The sequence below is a fragment of the Lutjanus erythropterus genome, chromosome 7, assembly GCF_056507025.1.
Source record: "Lutjanus erythropterus isolate fLutEry1 chromosome 7, fLutEry1.hap2, whole genome shotgun sequence".
Classification (NCBI taxonomy): Eukaryota; Metazoa; Chordata; class Actinopteri; order Lutjaniformes; family Lutjanidae; genus Lutjanus; species Lutjanus erythropterus.
The window spans coordinates 9,824,001-9,844,196 of NC_139323.1; the positions used below are offsets into that span (position 1 = coordinate 9,824,001).

Here is a 20,196-nt window from a genome sequence, read left to right on the forward strand (position 1 = left end):
CAGACTGAACTTAGCTCCTGGCTGAACTACAAAGCAAAGTTGGAGCGTGCTCAACCAAAGCTGCCTTCTAGCAGACAGGGGGGGTCAGACAGAGTGTGTTTCAGTAAAGCTGCCAGGTCAAGGACAAGCCCAGAAATGTCCACCAGGTAGGGGAACACCGACAGATGCGTTTGGCTGCTAAAGCAAAGGCTTAGAGAGTTAATCCTCCAGATTTTTCTTGGATTCTCCTACAGATGTGTAAGATGTTATCTCACATGTCTCATATTATGCCGTTTCTTATCTGGCAATACTGTTATTTTTATTCTGTCATTTCATTTCATAAGTGACTCTGTGTTCCAGCAAAGATTCTGACTTTAGTCTGCCCTTGTAGGAGAAATATGTAATATATTTACTTTACTGAATCATAAAATTACCATGACATGTCAAAAGAGATTAAAGAAACATGATCAGTTGAAATATTGGCTTCTCCAACAACACTACAGCCAACACATTCTCCACTGAAATTTCCATTCTGGGCAGGAAGAACTGTTTTTTTTTGCCTGTTTCACATAAGTACACATAAGTAAGTGTCTCTTAATGAGTCATAAGTAATCATTAATAATCTTTTAGAAGGAGTAGATGTTTACAATGGTAAAACTGTGCATGTTGTTAATGGAGTCTGGCAGGTAGTCACTGAACTCAACTCTGAGGGTGAGAGAAAAAAAATATATCATGATTTTTTACGATTCCTGAACAGATTTTTAATATACATTTAATATACCGTTTATGGCTCCAACTTGCATACATACTTACTTACATATTGGTCCTTTAAGTTTTTAGAGACAGGAAAACAGCACAAAGAGATTGTTATTGTGCCTGTGTGTGTGAGAGAGACAAAGGAAGAGAGATTTGTGTCTTTGTGGGGAGGAGGAGGTGTTTCATTTGTCAACTGGAACATGATTATTGATCATCAGGTGTTTATCCTATTTTTTGCACATACATACCGATTACTGGTTAAATGAGTTGTACTTATATCTTAAGTAGTCAACATCCAAACAAAAAAAATAGCGTGAATATTGAACGACTTCTTTTAAACTCAGACTTTTCCTCCTCGTCCAGCCTCTCCATGCATTCGGTGTAATCTGAGAGTTGAGCGTCTCCTCTCTGTAACCTGAGGAGGTGTGAGGGGGAGCAGTAAGATGAGTCCAGGTACTGGTCAAGGTTTAAAGGATGAAAGTCACTGCATCAGGTTGCATTAAAGCCTTTTGTTTGGCTTCAGGTAATAGCACTGCATTAGTAAACAGGCTATTGTCCCGCTGCTAACACTGGCTCTGATTATCCTGCTTTTCTTTCTCAGGCTCTCAGATGAGACTGGTATTTCATCTCAAAACATTTTTAAAGCTCAGCTGCTCCCGTGGCACCACATTGTCGCTGTAATGGAAAGCTCATTAGTTACGTTTGTCTGAGACTGCGGAGCTCACCTTAACGGTCTTAACCAGTGTTTCACCACAAAAATGCCAGAGTGGAAATTTAAAGGCCTCCTCACCAGTCAGTACCCGAGGAGCTCAGCAGGCTGCCGCTTGTGATGAAAGCAAGTTGCTTTTCCAGTACAGCTGTTGGCGTACACAGTATTAACAGTTGATTCAATGACTTGTGCTGTTCCTAATTTATCAAGAATGATAGAAATAAAAACTGTGACTGCCTCCCCTGTGGAACAGTAGCTGGCTGATTGCATTATAATGCCAACAAGCTTAAAGGGATAGTTCAGATTATTTGAAGCGGGGTTGTATAAAGTACTAATCGATAGTCAGTGTAGTACCCACAGTAGGTGCCAGTCAAAAAATCAATATCAGTTTAAGTGTGCACTATCTTTAGTATTTTTTCACGGCTTTACCTCGCCATCAGACAAGCTTTTCTGATGGAAAACTACAATTATGAAGCCAAATATCGCTCTCTCCAAACCAACCAAACTCCACAGGCGAAATCACTAATTTTAGCTCGCAGAACACATACAGAACACACGAAGTCACATCATATCACAGATAAACTAACCAATTGAGGCAGTGGTAGATCAGCAACTCCTGTGTTCTGTGAGATAAAAATGATGATTTCACCTGTGAAATCTGGTGGGTTTGGAGAAAGTGGTATTTGGCAGTGGTTTACCGTCTAATGTCAAAGTAAAATGCTTTACACAGTACCTGAGGAGAAATATATGGGTTAAATAAAACCGTAAAATATGTTTTTAGCAGTCAAAAGTTGTTACAGAGGGAGTTATAAGATCTACAAAATAATTCAAGGCTCCAGAACCTAAAGTGACGTCTTCAAATTGCTTGTTTTGTCCAACCAATAGTCCAAAATCCAAAGATTCTTAATTTACTATCTATTTATCATAAATGATAAAAAAAAAAAACATCAAATGTTTGGTGTTTTTTCTTGAAAATGGCTAAAATGATTAAGGTTTTTAGTCAACTAATCAATTAAATGACTAATCATTGTAGCTTAAGCTCCATGTAAAAACTCTCCTGGAATGTTGAAGACTTAATATTGCAGCAACACTTTGTATGTTTTACTGTTTTCTTGTTGTTTGACACCAGTAACTTTGTCTATTTGCACACATTTTGTTTGTTGTTTGACCTGCTCCGTCTCTCTGTCTCTTGACAGCGGTGTCTAACCTGGATGTGGAGAGTAAGCTGACAGGACATTACCAAGCTCCCTGGCACCAGCAGAGGAACGTTTTCCACCCCGCCACACGGCCAGCATGTGTGGAAGAGCTCCACAGGCAAGCCAACCTCAGCCTGTGGGCCCTGCACCGAGGTGAGGCCCCTCAGTCACCCTCAGTGTGACCACAACACCCAAGTAAAGCCAAACAGCTGCTACAAATTTTGGCTGTCATTCCCTCTCTGCCTCTCCCAGTTAATCCACTCTCATTTTTTAATTTGACATGACATTTGAAAACATTTTCTTTTTTGTGTGTGTGCCACCTACTTTATTTAAAAAGTCACCTTTGGGGTACAGAATTCCCACCATGTGTTGTTAGTACGCGTCATTCTGGGGTTGTGCTGCCCTCTAGTGGACACATCTTGTAACTAGATCCTGATTGTTAGATCAGTGGAGGATAGAGGATAAACCATTAGATGACATAATCTGAAAAATGTTCTTTTACAGGAGCGAACTCAGTAAAACAAAGAAAGTGCAGATTAATCAGCGATGTTCTTGTGAAGCTCATAATGTTCGTATTTATTTTGTGTCCTGTAATAGTTCTTTAATCTCTGGTAAGTGTTCAGGTGATAGTTTGTGTGACTGGTGTTGATTGCATTGTACGAAAGTTAAATTACCAGGAACACTTAATGCTAGGGTTTGGCGATGAAATAAAGCAATATGTATCAACCATAGACACTTTATCGTTAGCAATAAGAAAATTGTTCAAGAAAATGTTCAGTAGTTTCACTTAAAAAAAATGGTTAAATGCAAACCGCCATGAAAGCACAGAACAAATTTGCCCTGGTTCATAATAAGCCTGTTTTATCCCATGAATAAATAAAGTGGTTAAATTCATAGTAAGGCAGTTAAATTCAAAATGAGGTTGTTAAATTCAGCCTTTTTTCTCCTGAAAATTATTAATAATATAAAATATGACATGAAACATTTTATTGTGATAAATCTTATAGCTATATTGCCCAGCACTGCTTAAAGCACCCCAGTTCAACACTAAATACACTGACAACCAGACCTTCACCGAGGCCAAAATAACTATTTTACAATATGAACAAAAGTGACAGATAACTCGTGTATCCACTCCCTGATCTGTTCCAAAGGTTAACGAGTTCTTACTTGGCCTCTGTTCCTCTCTCCATCAAGTTTCTTATTTTTTCTGTAATCCTGCTGACCAACAAACAAATAGCTCTGAAAACGTAACCTTGTTGATGGAGGTAATTCAGTTGAATCATCATCTCTTTGACTCAATGACAGGTCATTATAAGCTTCACAAAGGCAATATTTATTTCAGCCTATTGCTTTGTTTTCCCACTGTGTCCAGCCTGTTTATTTCTGTGCCGCATTTCCTTGTTCCTTTAATCTGTAAGTAAAGGATCATTTCATATTTTCTCTAGTCTGTCTTAAAACAGTACCCACATAAGGGCCCATATATACATTATAAGAGTTTTATCATTACTTGATGAAATGTGAATCTATCCTTAAGTGGCCCTTAAAATCAGATTTTGTGTTTGTGTGTGTTTGAGGGGTGTAATGTATCATTAATGGTCTGTACAGGTCACCACCCACGGTTCAGCCTGCATGTGATCCACAGACTAAATGAAATATAGTGTGAAATCTAGTTTTGCTGTGCTTTTTAAAGTAATAATTCTCTAAATCTGTGCAGAGTTGCAGTGAAAAGATGAGGCAGACGCTGCTGTGTTTTATTCTGAAGTGCTCTGTGATTATTCTGATTATATTTATCTTTACATCAGTGTGGTAACAGCTACAGAGGCTGCTGCATCAAAGCCGTTTGATCACCAAAGCCAAAGTGCATTTTTAGAATAATTTAGTGCGGTCTGAACCGTGAGTTCTGTGATCCGCTGCACCCTGTGTGTGTGTGTGTGTGTGTGTGTGTGTGTGTGTGTGTGTGTGTGTGTGTGTGTCTGTGTGTCTGTGTGTCTGTGTGTGAGAGTATGTTACACTCAAACTGTCTTCAATGTTCTACATGATTCTTGCCGCAGATCACCAGCAGAGACGATCAGGCAGCAGGGAGCGAAGAGTAACCATCTCAATCTCTGCATTGCCCCCGATGCCCATGTACCCCAACACCCCCTCCCCAACCCAGAGGCAAAAGAAGAAGGGCATAAGTCTGACAACGGTGAGATGACTAACATTATCCTTCTAGTGAGCAGAAAAATATAAAGAAAGATAAAAGGTAGTACAAGTCAACAAGTCCAAATACAAATTAGATTACTGACAATACAATATGGAGAAATGTTGTTAAAAATATGAGCCACATGAAACATCAGAGGAAACTGTTTAGATAAGAGATTTTCAGGCTAGGAGGAAGGCCTCCCCAGGGAAGCTCTAACCAGTTTCAGTGGAGGATCAGTGAATTAGTTATTCTGTTAGTTTAAAAGGAGATCACAGAACAGAGTAAATCTGTGTGATTTTGTTAACAGGATAGTTCAGTGACACAGTTTTGGGGGATTTGACTGTTTTTCACACTTTCCAGTCAGAAACTAACAAATGCCTTTGAACAGACCCTATTTTTATATTTGGTTTGTCAATCAGATTTTGTTTTGTCACTTACTAAGTGGAGTCAACAGTCAGTTCCTAAATAAAACTTTTATTTTTGAACATATTAAATCATAATTATAATTGATCAAGTTATTACAATATTTCACACATTTCTTCCTTTGATTATGTCTTTATTTTTGCTTATAGATATGTTATATACTACTTTTATTGTATTTCTAAATTGATATGAGTGCATTTTTAATTTTCAGTTGTTATTTTGTTTTGTATTTTTGATGGAGATGAATTACGTTCTTGCTGTGCACAGACGTTTCCTGTACTTCTAAAGTGAAGTGTATATTTTTCCCTTCAAGCAGCCAGAGAGGCTTGTTAGAGATGCAACAACTCAGTTAGCACAAACACAGGTAAAGAGGGAGGAAGCTGGATGTGATTGTAATGTGTTTCATGTGGTCAGTGCAGAGCATGGTTGTTTAAATTTCATTTGACATCCCTGAATTTCCAAAAAAGTTGGGAAACTGTGTAAAAAGTAAATAAAAACAGAATTCAATGATTTGCAGATCCTTTCAACTTAGTATTGAATTCAGTACAAAGACAAGACGATTAATGTTCAAACTGATAAACTTTATTGTTTTGTGTAAATATACACTGAATTTGACTGAATTCTGTTTGTATTTGCACAGCATCCCAACTCTGTTAGAATCATGGTTGTATATTTATGTTTTATCACCTTGAGAATAAATGTTGCAGGATGTTTATTTTTTCCCTCAGCTCATCGACCTGCCCTGAGTCAAATATAATTTGAACTCCACGTTCCTCCTCATCAAGTTTGCCCCAGTATCGTTGTCTTTTTTTGTCCACGTGTATGTTCATGTTGAATATCTCCATGTTCATTTCTGTCATTTGGTTTTTCTTTTTTTGTCCCTTTTTTTGTTTTTTGTCCTGTAATTCAGTTTGAATCCAACCGCTCCTCCTCCCCCACCGAATGTTGCCGCTTCTCTCCCTGGAGCAGAAAGGTAGTGGTCCCTCCCTCTGTCCATCCCTCCCTCTGTCCCTCCCTCCTGACTCCTGTGTGCTCCTTCTAACACTTTATTTCACAACTCCTCACCTGTTCTGTTTGTTTGACTCTCTCTGATTTACATAATGAATCTCTTTTGAAATGCATGCCCTCTTAATGCAGCTCGGTCGCGTCCTGCTCCGATGTGTTTGTTGTGAAACTGAAGGAGAGCACGGCTGTAAAGTTTCATCGTCAGACAGTTGTAGTTGGAGTTCACGTGAAGGGCCGCCCTTCGAGCGTGCAGTATGTGAGGAATGTGTGTGTGTGAGGGCCACGGTCACAGCCGCCCAGCAGCCGGAGTTTCTCTAATGATAGGGTTGACTCCTGGAAGCTCGCGCCTGTGATTACCCATGATCCCTCTGTGCTGCGGTTTCCTCCATCCCTGAGAGAGCTGACATCCTCATGTTCCTCTCTCTGTGCTGTTTTTTCACCAAATATATCGTGCCCGATGCCTGCCATGAGAAAGAAACAAGCCAGAGGGCAGGGGCAAAAAACACCAAGCGCTGCCACTCCTTTTTTTTTTTTCCTCTCATCCTGTCCACTCTCCTTCCTTTTCTTTCACTCTTTCGTCTCGCTCATCCTTCCTCTCAGACGCTCCTAAAACTGCCTTTCTGTTCTCAAAACAAATCAGCTGTAAATGCTCTGCTTTGGATTTTTTTTTTTTCCCCGACTAGTTGGGAAGAAGTTTCCAAGGAAACGGGTTTCTTTTGTGGCTGGGGGTTTTTGTCAGGGTCTCATTGGTCTGCTGGGAACAGAGAGCACAAAGGCTCGAGAGCTGCCTTTAAATGGGGGGTGGGAGGTTGTCCGGTAGTGTTGAACCAGTTCAGCCTGAGAATCACTCCCAGTTTCACATGTCCCTCTCTGTAGGAATCTCAAGGTAAGAACTTTACTCATCTAGCATGGAGGTGAAAGTAACAGGAGATCTACAGTGTTAAAAGTTTGACAGTCTGAGGACGCCTGTGGAAAAGAGATGCGGCGTTCTGGCGACGTCACAGGGGAGCTCTGTGCGGTGATTGATACTGAAGCTGCCGCTCAGAGGAATGCTGCCGTCAAGTATTTCCGGAGTCTCATTATTATGCAGGAGAGTCACTCTAGGTGCCACAGATTGTCGGAGCATGAGCTAAGAGTTTCCAAACCGGCGTGTTTTGACTAGAAATGACTGTTTACGGTGTCTGTCACATTTCTGTCCTGTGCGGTAGCTGTCGAGTGCAGGAGACGTCTAAATTAGTATTTATCACGACATGTGCTGCACAGTGTGAGCCAGACGTTTAATTGGTCTGACAGTTTTGCAAGCCTGGATACAGTCAGGTTGTCAAATCTACTTTTTAGCAGATATTTGTTGACTTTAGCATGTTTTAAATTAGCATTTGGTATTATACTGATGATATATTGTTATGATTAGTTATCATCTTAGATTTTTTTATGTTCTTATATTGTGATTTGGCATAATAAGTGTTGTCTTCCTGGTTTTTGAGGCTGCATTACAGTAAAATTATGTTATTTTCTGAACTTTCCGGCTGATGAGGTGTTCTATTGTTGCCTTTACTCACCTAGTCATTATATCCACATACATTATTAATTTTTTTTTATCAAAAATCTAATAGTCATTCCCATAATACTGTTGCTGGGGATAAAACGATAATCAGTTTCACATTAAATTCCTGATGATTAGTTTGGAAGTAATTTTGATTATTCTGATAATCATGTTTGATTACCATACTTTTTAAAACTCACAGCAAATACTGTAAAGCATCAGAGTTAGCAAGAAAAATAGCATATGCAGGCGCAGCAGCAGCGTGGGTTTGTTTTGTATCAGTGAAAACAGTGACATCGAGAAGGACGTGATGCCGTTTCAAATCATTGAGAGATTTTTAATCTGTACTTTTTGAACATTTTCAGCACATTTTAATAATAAACGTGATAACTGTGATAATTCTGGTCAATATAATCACAAGATGAAATCTCTAATCATTGCATTTGGTTAAAATATTGTGATATATGACTTTGTCCATATTGCCCAGTTCAAACATAAAAGCCATTTAGAGAAAATGTGTATTAGGGTTGTTCTGACACTGATACCAGTATCTGAAAATGCCTCAGACACTGCAGTATCAGGTTAATAGTATACAACTGTTTTTTTTAGCACAATTGCATCAGATCAGTGCTCAATAATGCAAAGTTCAGGTATCAGAATCAGTACTGGAAAGGGAAAAAATGGCATTTGAACATCTCTTGCGTCTACATGTATATATCTATATTGTATATCACAGAGTAGCCTCAAAATATTGAGGTATTATTTACTTAGGTAAGCCATGCTTCCCAGACCTGTTTTATTTCTAAATCTCTCCTTTGTGCACTTCATTTTTTTGCATGATAAGATTCTTTGGATGTTTCTTGTGCTTTCCATTCTCTGTCTCTGAAGCATGCTTTTTATTTCCATCACTTATTGGATTCTTTGCACACCAACATGAAACTCAGCTCCTGGAAGGGTATGTGTATTGATTTACCTCTGCTGGGACTCTAAGCAGTCTTCAGTCCGCTACACTTTAATAAGACATTAATCTGCACACCTAAGCCTTCAGTTCTTTCCCACATAAACACTTTGACAACACCAGTGTAATCCCTGACTTTAATCACTGTACTCTACACGTTCCCCTTTCTGAAGCTGAGTTTGATCACTCTTAACTCTGCCGTTACCATTTCTCATGTAAAGCCACCTAACCGTAACAACCTAACCATGCAAATATCCATCTGTTGCAGGCTGCGCCCTCTGACCCCGACACTGACGGGGTGGCTCTAGGTCACCGGTCTAAGTTTCCCATCCCTAACATCCCCTCCACCCTGGACAAGCAGACTAACTGGTCTAAAGCCCTGCCGCTGCCCACCCCAGAGGAAAGAATGAAAAGCAGCTCCCAAGTCATCAACTCATGTGTCATTCCCATTAATGTGACTGGTAAATGTAAAGCACTCACTGTTTCACCTCTCAATCTGTTTGTTGTGACGGGACTGAGCTGTGCTGCAGACACTCTGTCCTTCAGCAATGCTAGCTTTCTTTAGCTCTTCTTTAGCTTTTCTGAGGCTGGGTTGCACCAACAAAGATTCTTTTTTAATCTAGATTAAATCATGTCTTAACTTTAAATTATGTTTCACTAACCTCTCTTTGAACCTCAGTTTAGTTTTTTTTTCTCTAAACCTAGATTAAATTTAATGTCTGTTTCACCACAACTGTAAACTCCAACTTAAAATGTGATCCAATATTAACTTTAAACTTTGAGAAAAATAATCAAGTTCCTTAAAGAAAGTTACGGCACAGATTCAACACCATTTTCTTCTTTCATTTGCTGCAGTTGATCTGTTAATACTGTCATCGATTTTTTTTAATCTTATGTTATTCATCCATATTGATCCATTAATTTGGCCAAAAAGTTTTTCGCAAAGGAGGAGAAAACAGAGCTTCTCTGCCATCATGAGTAGGGTAACTAACTTTTTAGCGAGCTAGCAAACAGTGTAACATTTTGTTAACTTTTAAGCTGGCTAAGAAACAATAAATACAGAGCAGCTGAAAGGTATCTGGTTCCCTCACTTTTATACTTACTTGGTCCTGACAAGCATCTCCATATGGATTAAATTTTATTTAATTTCGGTTATCAAAAAATGTAGTAAATGGAGATTAGCTCAGATTAGTTTCTGCTTAACTTTAAATCTGGATTTACTCATTTTAAACCCAGTTTTGTTAAACTCTGATTAGAACGTATCCTACATTAAATGAATCCTTGTTGGTGCAGCCCGGCCTTAAAGGAGTAGTTTGACATTTTGAGAAATGTTTTCACATCTCCATTCTTGCTTACAGTTAGATGAGAAGATTAATATCACTTCTTATATTTGTCTGATAAATATAATGCTATAGCTAGGAGACAGTTAGGTTAACATACAGCAGCTTAGCTTAGCTTAGCTTAGCTTAGCATGAAGACTGGAAGCAGCAGCCTGAAGTGTAAAAACAGCAGTCTGTGATTTTCAAGATGCTAGGGATGCTGTTTCCAGTCTTTATGCTAAGCTAAACGAACTGTCACCTGTCATATTTAGTGCACAGTCATGACAGTGGTATTGATCTAATCTGACCCAGCATTCTGCAACAAAGTAAATAAGTTTATTTCCCAAAATGTCAAAGTGTTCTGAAACATTTACTGCTTCTGACATTTACGTGCACACACGCTGCTCTCATTGCTGAGTTTTGGCACTCCTCATTAACACTGTAGAGTTCTGTAGAGTTTACTCTCCCCAACATTACAAGAAATTTAACATTTGCAAGAAATTTGGAATTTCTGCATTTACTTTTAAAAACCTCTTCATTGTCAGCGACATTAAATGTTGCCACAGGGAATCATTCTCAATGTGCAAGTCATGCTTTGTGTGCCCTGTTAACTTTCTTTCTCATGCCTCAACGCTTTGTGCATGTGATTGCAAGGCGAGATGCTGTGAGATGAATGCTAATTAGTTCTGTCCAAATTGTTGAAAAGGCCTGCCCGATGTTATTTACTCTCGCTCTCATTGACTCAAAAGAGGAGTTGCACGCCAACACTGTCTGAGTCAGAGACAGTTAAGGGGAAAAATGCACATTGTAAGCAAACTCCAGTGATTGCTATGGTGCTGAAAGGCCTGACCTGCTATCACATGATAGTCATAACGTACACTGAGAGGGAGGCAGGAAAACAAGGAGGAAACACAACAAAACTGAAGCAGAAAACAGCAGTTTTCCTTTGGTTTGGTTTCATTTTTTTTACGTTTTGGTTAACTGCCAAACGGCAAGACCATATTTTATTAATCTAACAGCTCAGACATCAAATTAAGTAGTAAATGTCTCCACATTCTCACTGCAGGCACACAGTTTGTCTTATATCAGATAACTGTCCTCTACTCCTGATGGCTATTTTTGTAGAATATCTAATTTAGCTCAGCCGAGTGTTACAGTGTGTTTTTTTTTTTTCTTTACGAGACAGCGTGAGAGTTAAAGAAGGAATGGCTGCAGTTGCAACTAAACAAAGATTCCTCAGATGTTCCCGTCTCCGTTGCAGGGGTTGGCTTTGACAGAGATGCTAGTGTGCGCTGCTCGCTCGTTCACTCGCAGTCTGTGCTTCAGAGGAGGAGGAAACTGAGGAGACGGAGGACTGTCGCCGGCGTTCCCAGACAGGTGCAGCAAGATTTAGGTATGTAACTGCTTGTGACTTAATAGACTGAGATATCTGAAATTTAATTCACACTGCTGCTTGTTTTTCTTTTCATTGTGCAACCCTGTGTTGTATCATGATAAATAAATTACCTTGATAAAGTTATAATGTTTATGTTACGTGCCATTGTGTTTTACACATGATGTCTCAAAAAGAGTTTGGTGTTCAGTGTCTAAATCACATGTTATGATGTTTTCCCGCAGTAGAGACATTGGGCCTCATGCAACATTATCTTATTCTTATTTTCTTATCTTTTTCTTGCTTTGTTTTGTATGATGTGCCACATCAGATTCAGCAAACACTCTTAACTTCAGTGTAAATGATCCACCAGTGCATATCTGAGTGCACATTTATGAGCCCCTTATGTCAGGAGGTGTTCATTCATGAAAATTGCATCAAAGAGTAAAAATAAGAAACTTTACGAGTTCAGAGATTGAAGTCCTGATTTCATCGAGCCGTAAAGAAAAGTCTCTCACTTTAACACCATCATCAGAACCTGCTGACGCCTGGAAATGGGACAAAAATAACAAGTGCTGTTAATGACGTGTCGTACTGTTACTGAAATAAAGAAGAACTGGTTTGAGGGTGATGGATGAATGCGACAGGAAAACTAATTTCAAAACGCAGAGTCAAGCAAGATAATGTCAACATAATTATGATATGAAGTATAATTTGTATGTGATTTTCAAACACAAATATACAGTCATTAGTGAAAAACTTTGTTCTGGACAATAGCAGCATGACAGGTCTGGTCCATGTCATCGCTGTCAGGCACAAACCTTGTATCTCCATATTTTGACATTTTTATTTTTTTCATAAATCAATGTTATTGGTCACCCTTTATGTCTGCTTGTGGGTTTTATCAAACAAACAGCTGTTTAAAAAAGTATTAAAAAAGACTACTAACTTTGACAAAACAGCATTCAATCAATTTAAAAACACTGAGAGGTAACAGTTTTGGATATACAAGATTTCTGTCCAACAGTGATGATATGTGAATTGTGTTTGTACTTAAGAGAAAATTTAAAATACTGGAAAATTAATGAATATCGCAAGTTCCTTAATCACTTAAGAACGAATCTGATCATACGAGTGATTCTCACATGAGGCCCAATGTTGCTAATAGTAATACAGAGCGCTTCAGTGCATTACATATCTTTATGTGTTAAAATCCACATCAGTACGCTGCAGAAGAAAAGCTGTAAGATCAGGTTTATAATATGAATATAAAAGGAGACATATTTTCGGTGTTGCTTTGCTCCATTTTTAAGATATTTCTGGGGCATTTCATGCTTTTATTAGCCAGACATCAGCAGAGAGATGAGTGGAGATAAAAGTTCCCAGATGGACTTGAACCAACTGAAAAACTGTCTTTTATATGTCTGTATTATTATGCCAAAGACACTGAAATACAGACATATACATTTGTGTATCGTGAGTTTGTCGTGTATCTTATGGTCCTTCTGGTCCTTTCTTCTCACAGACTCTGATGACTCTCCTGGCTCCAGAGAGCGGACAGTGATCGTTCATGCCAGTCTTGATATCACTCCTTCCAACGAGGAGCTGGCCAGTCATCTCAACACCAGAGACTCAGGTTGCCAGACAGAAGACTTTTTGATCTCAGGAGCGCCGTCTCGGAGGAGGATCAGGGCCCAGAGAGGCCAGGGGGTCTCTCTTTCCCTCTCCCACTCTGCAGGCAACATCTCGTGTCTGCAGGACAGTGCCGACGCCATGTTTACCACCGCTGTGGGCGTACGCCTGCGCTCCCGTAGTCTGCCCCGAGACGGGAACCGGATGATCGACAATGGGCATCAGGACAGCGACGATGAGGAGGAGCTGTCCCCTTTCCATGCTGAGGACTTCCTGCCTGGACCCGGGGAGCTGATTCTGAAGGACGGAGAGGAGAGCACAGACGAGCAGGCCATGTCTCAGCACCACCTCAAGTACCAGTCAGAGAGTCCGGAGCGTGGCTGGATGGAGAGGACCCGATCCCAGCTGCCCAGGAAGGTCGACATGGGCAGCTGTGAGATCTCGTCCAGCTCGGACACCTTCAGCAGCCCCATCCACTCTGTCTCGGCAGCAGGGGTGCTGGGTGGACAGATGGACCACAAGGACGACCACCAGTCCTCGAGTGGGAACTGGAGTGGGAGCAGCTCCACCTGCCCCTCACAGACATCAGAAACAATCCCCCCAGCAGCCTCCCCGCCGCTGACGGGCTCCTCACACTGTGACTCTGAGCTCTCGCTGAACACGGCCCCTCACGCCAACGATGACCACACCGGCTTCATGCTGGACCACTACCCCGGCCTCCGAACGCAGCGGGCGGGCTCCTTCTCCTCCACAGCTATGGACATATTAGAGGAAGTAGGGGGTAACTCCACTCCCATCGAGGGGGAGTGGAGTTACTCCCACCCGGAGCCTCCACGCTCACAGGACTTCAGCCCGGAGCCGAGCAGAGAGGCTGAGAGCAGCCTGGGCTGCCCCAGCTTCACCAGCATGGCAACGTGTGAGAGCAGCTACTCCGACAAACCAGTGTCGGAAAAAGCCGACACCGTGTCACACTACTCCGTCGACACTGAAGGCTACTACACCTCCATGCACTTTGACTGTGGTCTGAAAGGCAGCAAAAGCTTCACTTATAGCAGCTATGCAGCACCCGGCTCTGACTGTGGTCTGTCTGACTTGAGTGGTCACATGACTCTGGGGAGACGCTGCCTCTCTTTAAGAAAACCAAAGGTGAAGCCATGTCCGCCTAAGAGGAGTTCATCCTTAAGAAAAATATGCAGTGAGGGAAACATCCCCGACAAGAAAGAACCAAAGATTTCCTGCGGGCAGCAGCTTCCACTGTCTTCCAAGGAGAGGAAACTGCAGCTGGCGTTGTCCAGTTCTCCGGCTCAGTTAGAAAACTCTTCACTCGTCAGAGAGCCGCTTGTGGTGTGGGGGGTCGAGGGCTCGGCCGATCTACCTGACTTAGGCGTGTTTAGCTCCACTGATGCTCATTCTTTTAAAGATGAGGGGGTTGTACAGTCGGACTATGCTGATCTGTGGCTCCTGAATGATTTAAAATCCAGCGACCCTTACCGATCTTTGTCCAACTCCAGCACAGCAACGGGGACAACTGTCATCGAGTGCATCAAGTCACAGGAGAGCTCCGAGTCTCAGACGTCCCAGTCCGGCTCCAGAGCCACAACCCCCTCGCTTCCATCGGTGGAGGGAGACTTCAAACTGACGTCTCCGGAGAAGCTGGCGGGCCTGGCCAGTCCATCCAGCGGCTACTCCAGCCAGTCGGAAACCCCCACCTCCTCCTTCCCCTCCGCCTTCTTCCCCGGACCGCTGTCGCCGTCCAGCGGCAAGAGGAAGCCCAAAGTCCCGGAGAGAAAGTCGTCTCTCTCGTCGCTCTCCTCCTCGAAGACAGACCTGGAGCTGCCGATCATCCCTCCCCCCCACCTTGACTTAAGTGCCCTTCACAGTGTCAACAACAAGGCTTCAGCTTACAGGACGCAGATTCAAATCCTTCACCAAAACAAACAAAAAGCTGCAGCGTCGGTCAAACCTGTAGCGCCCCCTAGCTCTGAGGTGTTTAACACCCATGTCATGTCCATCACACCCACAGTGCTGCACTCAGTCCAGCTCAGATCCATCAGTAAGGGTCACGAAGGACGTCATGATGAGGACAAAACAACTTCCAGCCTCAACTGTCCCACTGTGAACTCACTTTCCTGTAGTAAATCCTTCGAGCTGAAGAGTCCGCCGTTATTCGACTCGAATCAACACCACATATCCTCAAGGGGATCTTGTGAATCAATGTTTACCTCAAATGAAGAGCTTGAAGATGGACAAGCAGCGTGTCAGAGCGAGACAAGCAAGAAGCAGGACAACGAGGCTCCGTCAGAGGGTTTGACTGCATACTCAGAGCTGTTGTTAGACCTCCCTGAGGGGAGTCATGAAGGAGTAACATGCAGAGAGTTGGTAGAAACACCTGTCTGCTGTGGAGAGTCTGAGCCCTTACAACAGCAAAGATCTGAGCCGTGTGAAGAAGAAGAAGAAGAAGAAGAAGCAGGTCCTCCTCTCTCAGTTCAGCACAGTTCACACAGCAGTCTGGATAAAGTGCCTGCTTCTGACGGCCAATCAGAGACACTGCAAGACACTACAGTCAGTAATGAAGGAAGCACTGAAGTGGAGTCGGAGTCATCAGGTGTTTCTGCCCAAAGTGCCTCTCAGGACGGCAAGGAGGAGTCGACAGCCGAGACGGAGGATTACTGCAGTAAAGGTAGACGATCACTGTCTCTGTCAGGTTTTGTGTGACAATCAGTCCCCTATTAGATTGTCAATTTTGTTATTAAAAAAGAGCATTTTGTAAATTGTGTGGATCAAACTGGGGTGTGCTTGGGTCACATTAAAGGGATAGTTCACCCAAAAATGAAAATTCAGTCATTATCTACTCACCATCACGCTGATTGAAAGTCAGTTTTCGTTCTTTTGTGCACAAAACACTGCTGGAGTTTCACAGGAAAACAGCACTACAACTTCAGTGATGGAGGCCAGTTTTCAAAACAGAAAAAACAAGCAAAAAGAAACATAAAATGCCTCCACACTGCTCATCTGTCATAATCCAAGTCTCCTAAAGCCCTGACATGCCAGTCACTTGTGCATGTACACTGTCACACATGTTGTTTTTGGTTGTTTTTTCCATTTGAAAACTGGTCACCATTCACTTAGATTGTTTGGGAGATTATGCAGCTCTGTTTTCCTGTGAAACTCCAGCAGTGTTTTGTGGACTAAAACAATCTAAACTCAACCTTCAGTCATCATGAGGATTAGTAGATAATGACTGAATTTTCATTTTTGGGTGAAATATCCCTTTAAATATCTGAGGAAATCACAAGATGATTAATTTGATAGAAAAAACAAAGACAAATTTCTGCAGCAGAAAAGGGCATATTTTTTCTGATCTTTTCTTTGTTTCAACTGATTTACTCAGTCGACAGAAAACAAATCAACAGGTCTGATAATAGATCTTTTTCACAGCAGCCATTTTGACATGAAATAACAGCATAAACACAGGTGTTATCAGTGATACTGATACTAATTTAAGTCCAGTTCTATTTAGATCAGAGTCATTAGTCATTCACTTGTACATGTTGGCTCACTGGAAAAGCTCTGCTACACTGAATGGGACCTGCCCCGTGTTTACCCTCCTGTTTCATGTCAAAATGGAGCTTATTTCTCTATATTAGCAAATCTCAATGGCTAAATAACCAACTATCAAACAGAAAACAATCAGACAAATCACTTCAAGCCATCTCAGCCTATAAGGCGAATGATATTCTGTCTGTGCTCCAACTCTTTGTTTGCTCTTTTTTTACCTTTAACTAAAAAAAACTCTCTAAAAACCAACAGATCTGCTTTATAAGGACGATGTGGCTGGATCAGATTTGATCAATAATGAGAATAATAATTAGTTCAAACTGTAGATCCAAAACTGATGAGTGCTTGGTGCTGGACAGTAGAGCAGGTACAAGAATCAAACAATAGGTCCACACACCAGAAACTGCTCCTTAAGATTTTTTTAATATGTGTATCACATTTGGTGATACTATTAAAAAAATCTTAAGGAGCAGTTTCTGGTGTGCGGACCTATTGTTTGATTAATAATTAGTTCATCGTTAGTTCTTTTTTAGGGTTGACATACAAGAACCCTGCAGTTTGTTCAGATGTTGACTGATTTGTGTTAACAGACTCTACACCCAGTGATAACACTGTGTCCCCTCTGAGTGATGAGTCAAAGCCGGAGGATGACAGCGTGTTTCTGTCACCCACAAAAGCTCGGACCACTGAGGATCTGTTTGCTATGATTCACAGGTAAGCACTGTGGACAGCAGCATCTTCGTCTTCGCTCTGCGTTTACAGAGATTCTTAACTTTTTTTTTATTTGCTCAGGTCTAAAAGGAAAGTGCTGGGCAGGAAGGACTCCACTGAGCTTGGTGTGAGGAACCGCCTCAGCGCTGCGTCGGGGAACTCACCGCCCAGCAACGCTGTCAGCTCCCCAGTCTCTCTGGTGTCCCCCTCCTCCGCCGTGACCCCACCGGGCCTGCAGAGAGCCACCGGTCCCATCTACAGGAACGCAAAGAAGTCCAGCACCTCCAACGAGGAGTTCAAACTGCTGCTGCTCAAAAAGGGCAGCCGCTCGGACTCAAGCTACCGCATGTCGGCCACAGAGATCCTCAAGAGCCCCATCGCTCCTAAATCTCCCGGAGACTCCCTGACAGAGTCGACCAAGCAACCTGAAGAGCCCGCCTCCCCGCTGCAACAGCATCTATCAGGACCAGATCAGCTCTCCAGCCCCTACCCTAAAGCCAACGCTGAGGGCTTCTCCCCGAAATCTTTCCCCACGTCCGCTGCTTCCAGGCAGGGTCGCTCCAGAATCCCCCCGCCCGCCAACAGCAGCCGCTACGGCATGCGCAGCAGACTGTACTCTGCGCCCATGCAGGCGATCTCTGAGGGCGAGACGGAGAACTCAGACGGAAGTCCTCACGACGACCGCTCGTCACAGGGCTCCACGTAGAAAACATGTGGGAACGTGTGAAGTTATTTTGTTAGTTTACAGTAAAAACAAAAGGACAAGAATGAGTTATAATATATATGAGCTGTGATGAGGGCAGGATAATGTGCTATATAGAACATTAGAGAGTTTGTTAATAATCATAAATTTACTAAATGTGGATTAGTTTCATAGCTGTTTCCTTTTGGTTATTGTTAAAATTTTATCTGTGTTCAAAAATGTTTTATACATACAGTATGTCTCAAAAAAGACCCTTCTGATATGAACACTAGCATTAGAAACAGGGAACCAGATTATTTATCATCAGAAATTCTGTAGAAAACTATGATTGATCAAAAGAAAAACAGAAAAAAAAAAAAGGCGCACGTGGTCCACAAGTCCATGTTATTTGGTTAATTTATGGCACATTACCCAAAGCCATGTACAACACCCAAGAGGTTGCCTTCTGCAGAATATTCATGTTAAATTTTAACTGTTCTACGTCAGATTTATCTTCAGAATTAAAAAGAAATCTCAGTTTGATTCATTTTTTATCAGTATCTTGTAAAAAATAGAGATATATTGGATTAACTATGTATTCTGTGAATACCTATGCAATTAGATACAGTTTTTAACAGTTGTTGAAGCCAGTTTTACAGATTATTTTGAAACCCCTCAGCTGAACAACAGGACTAACGCTGTGTGAAAAACAGCAGTGGAAAAAAAAATGTGAAGCCTCAATGCATTGATTCATATTGATGTATTTGTATATTCTACTCAGTCCTTTTAAAAGCATATTGTAAATTATGTCAAAGATATCTTACTATGACGACATTATAAAAATTCTCATGCAATAAGAAGAGTGACTCGAGGCGTCAAAGCCAAGCACTAACTCGACAATCTTAGGAGACAAGACGGGAGAAGGTGAAAACATGGGAGAAGAAAAAGTGATCAAAAAGTTGGAGGTGGTGAAACAGGAGAGCGGTAAAAGAAAAAGGAGGTCATGTGTTTTTTGTTTTTTTTTAAGTAAATAATGGTCATTTCTGGTTTGCTGACTTGGTGTGTTTATGAATTGTTGAAAAGAGGCAAGCGGAAAGTGTTCAGGAGGATCGACTATGCCTTATTTTACTCAGCTCAACAGGAGACAGTAAGTGACGAAGCAGCTCGGGCCTCAGCAAGTTGAGTGTTTTTGTGAGATTTCTGGGTTTCGGTGGAGGATGAAGGGTTAAATTTGGAGCCAGGTCATCATCTGTGATGAGAAGAACAAGTTCTGGATTTAGGGATGTGGCATTTGCTGCTATTTTGTACCAAATGCTCCTCTATTTTATTCCCCAGCAGAATCTAAGCTGCCACGGTTTCATGTTTTCTGTGTCGCAACAATCTAAATATATTTATTTTTATAACTGACACAGAAAAATCTCTGTATGCTCCCTGATGTGGTTTGTATGGAAGCTTACTGCTGCCACGCCGTAAAAAGAAAGTCAACATGAACAATTTAATTTTATAACAAAATGTTTTTAATGCTATAAAAATAATTTTTCATGTTCTAAATATTTAACGCTATAACAAGAAAATGTCATGTTATAACAGATATTTTTACATTATAACAAGACATTTTTTCACTTGATACTTTCACATATGACAAGAAACTAGTTCTTATAACAGTATACCTTTTATCTAAATTGTTAAAATATAATAAATTATCACCATATAACAATAAAAGTTTACACATAACATGAAATATTTCATGTTATAATAAGCTAAATAGTATACTGTTTTAGCGAGAAGAGTTTCTTTTTTTAAACGTGGTAAGTTTGTATGTTGTAATAATGAGAAAATATCTTGTTATAACAACAAACTTTAACATTATAACGTGATACTGATCCGTTTTCTTTTCCTGACGTGGCAGCAATACGTTTCTGTAGTTTACACCTTTAGATAACCTAAAACTGAAATCTTAAAATGCAATGAATTGCTGGTATTATTAATAACATATTTTATTCAGATAGTTATTTTGTTTACAAGAGACAAATTTTAAAACTTATTTCAGACACTGGTTGCAGAGACAAATAAAAAAAAGAGCAACTCATTGATGCCATTAAAGGATGGCATGAACAGTCATAAGCTACACGTGAGGTTTCAGCTGTAACCCTGGCTCTCTGAGT

At 41.1% G+C, this 20,196-nt stretch overlaps 1 protein-coding gene across 1 annotated transcript in view; it reads left to right on the top strand.

Annotated features, from left to right (window-relative positions):
• nhsa (Nance-Horan syndrome a (congenital cataracts and dental anomalies)) overlaps positions 1 to 19,080 on the top strand; it is a 76,963-nt gene extending 57,883 nt beyond the window's left edge. Inside the window, exons 2-9 of the mRNA XM_084722578.1 lie at positions 2,641 to 2,793; positions 4,695 to 4,831; positions 6,162 to 6,224; positions 9,026 to 9,218; positions 11,338 to 11,469; positions 12,974 to 15,760; positions 17,229 to 17,352; positions 17,431 to 19,080. Of these exons, the coding sequence (XP_084578704.1) occupies positions 2,641 to 2,793; positions 4,695 to 4,831; positions 6,162 to 6,224; positions 9,026 to 9,218; positions 11,338 to 11,469; positions 12,974 to 15,760; positions 17,229 to 17,352; positions 17,431 to 18,055 (4,214 nt within the window). The 3' untranslated portion in view covers positions 18,056 to 19,080. The remainder of the gene's footprint in view (positions 1 to 2,640; positions 2,794 to 4,694; positions 4,832 to 6,161; positions 6,225 to 9,025; positions 9,219 to 11,337; positions 11,470 to 12,973; positions 15,761 to 17,228; positions 17,353 to 17,430) is intronic.
• The last annotated feature ends 1,116 nt before the right edge of the window (positions 19,081 to 20,196 follow it).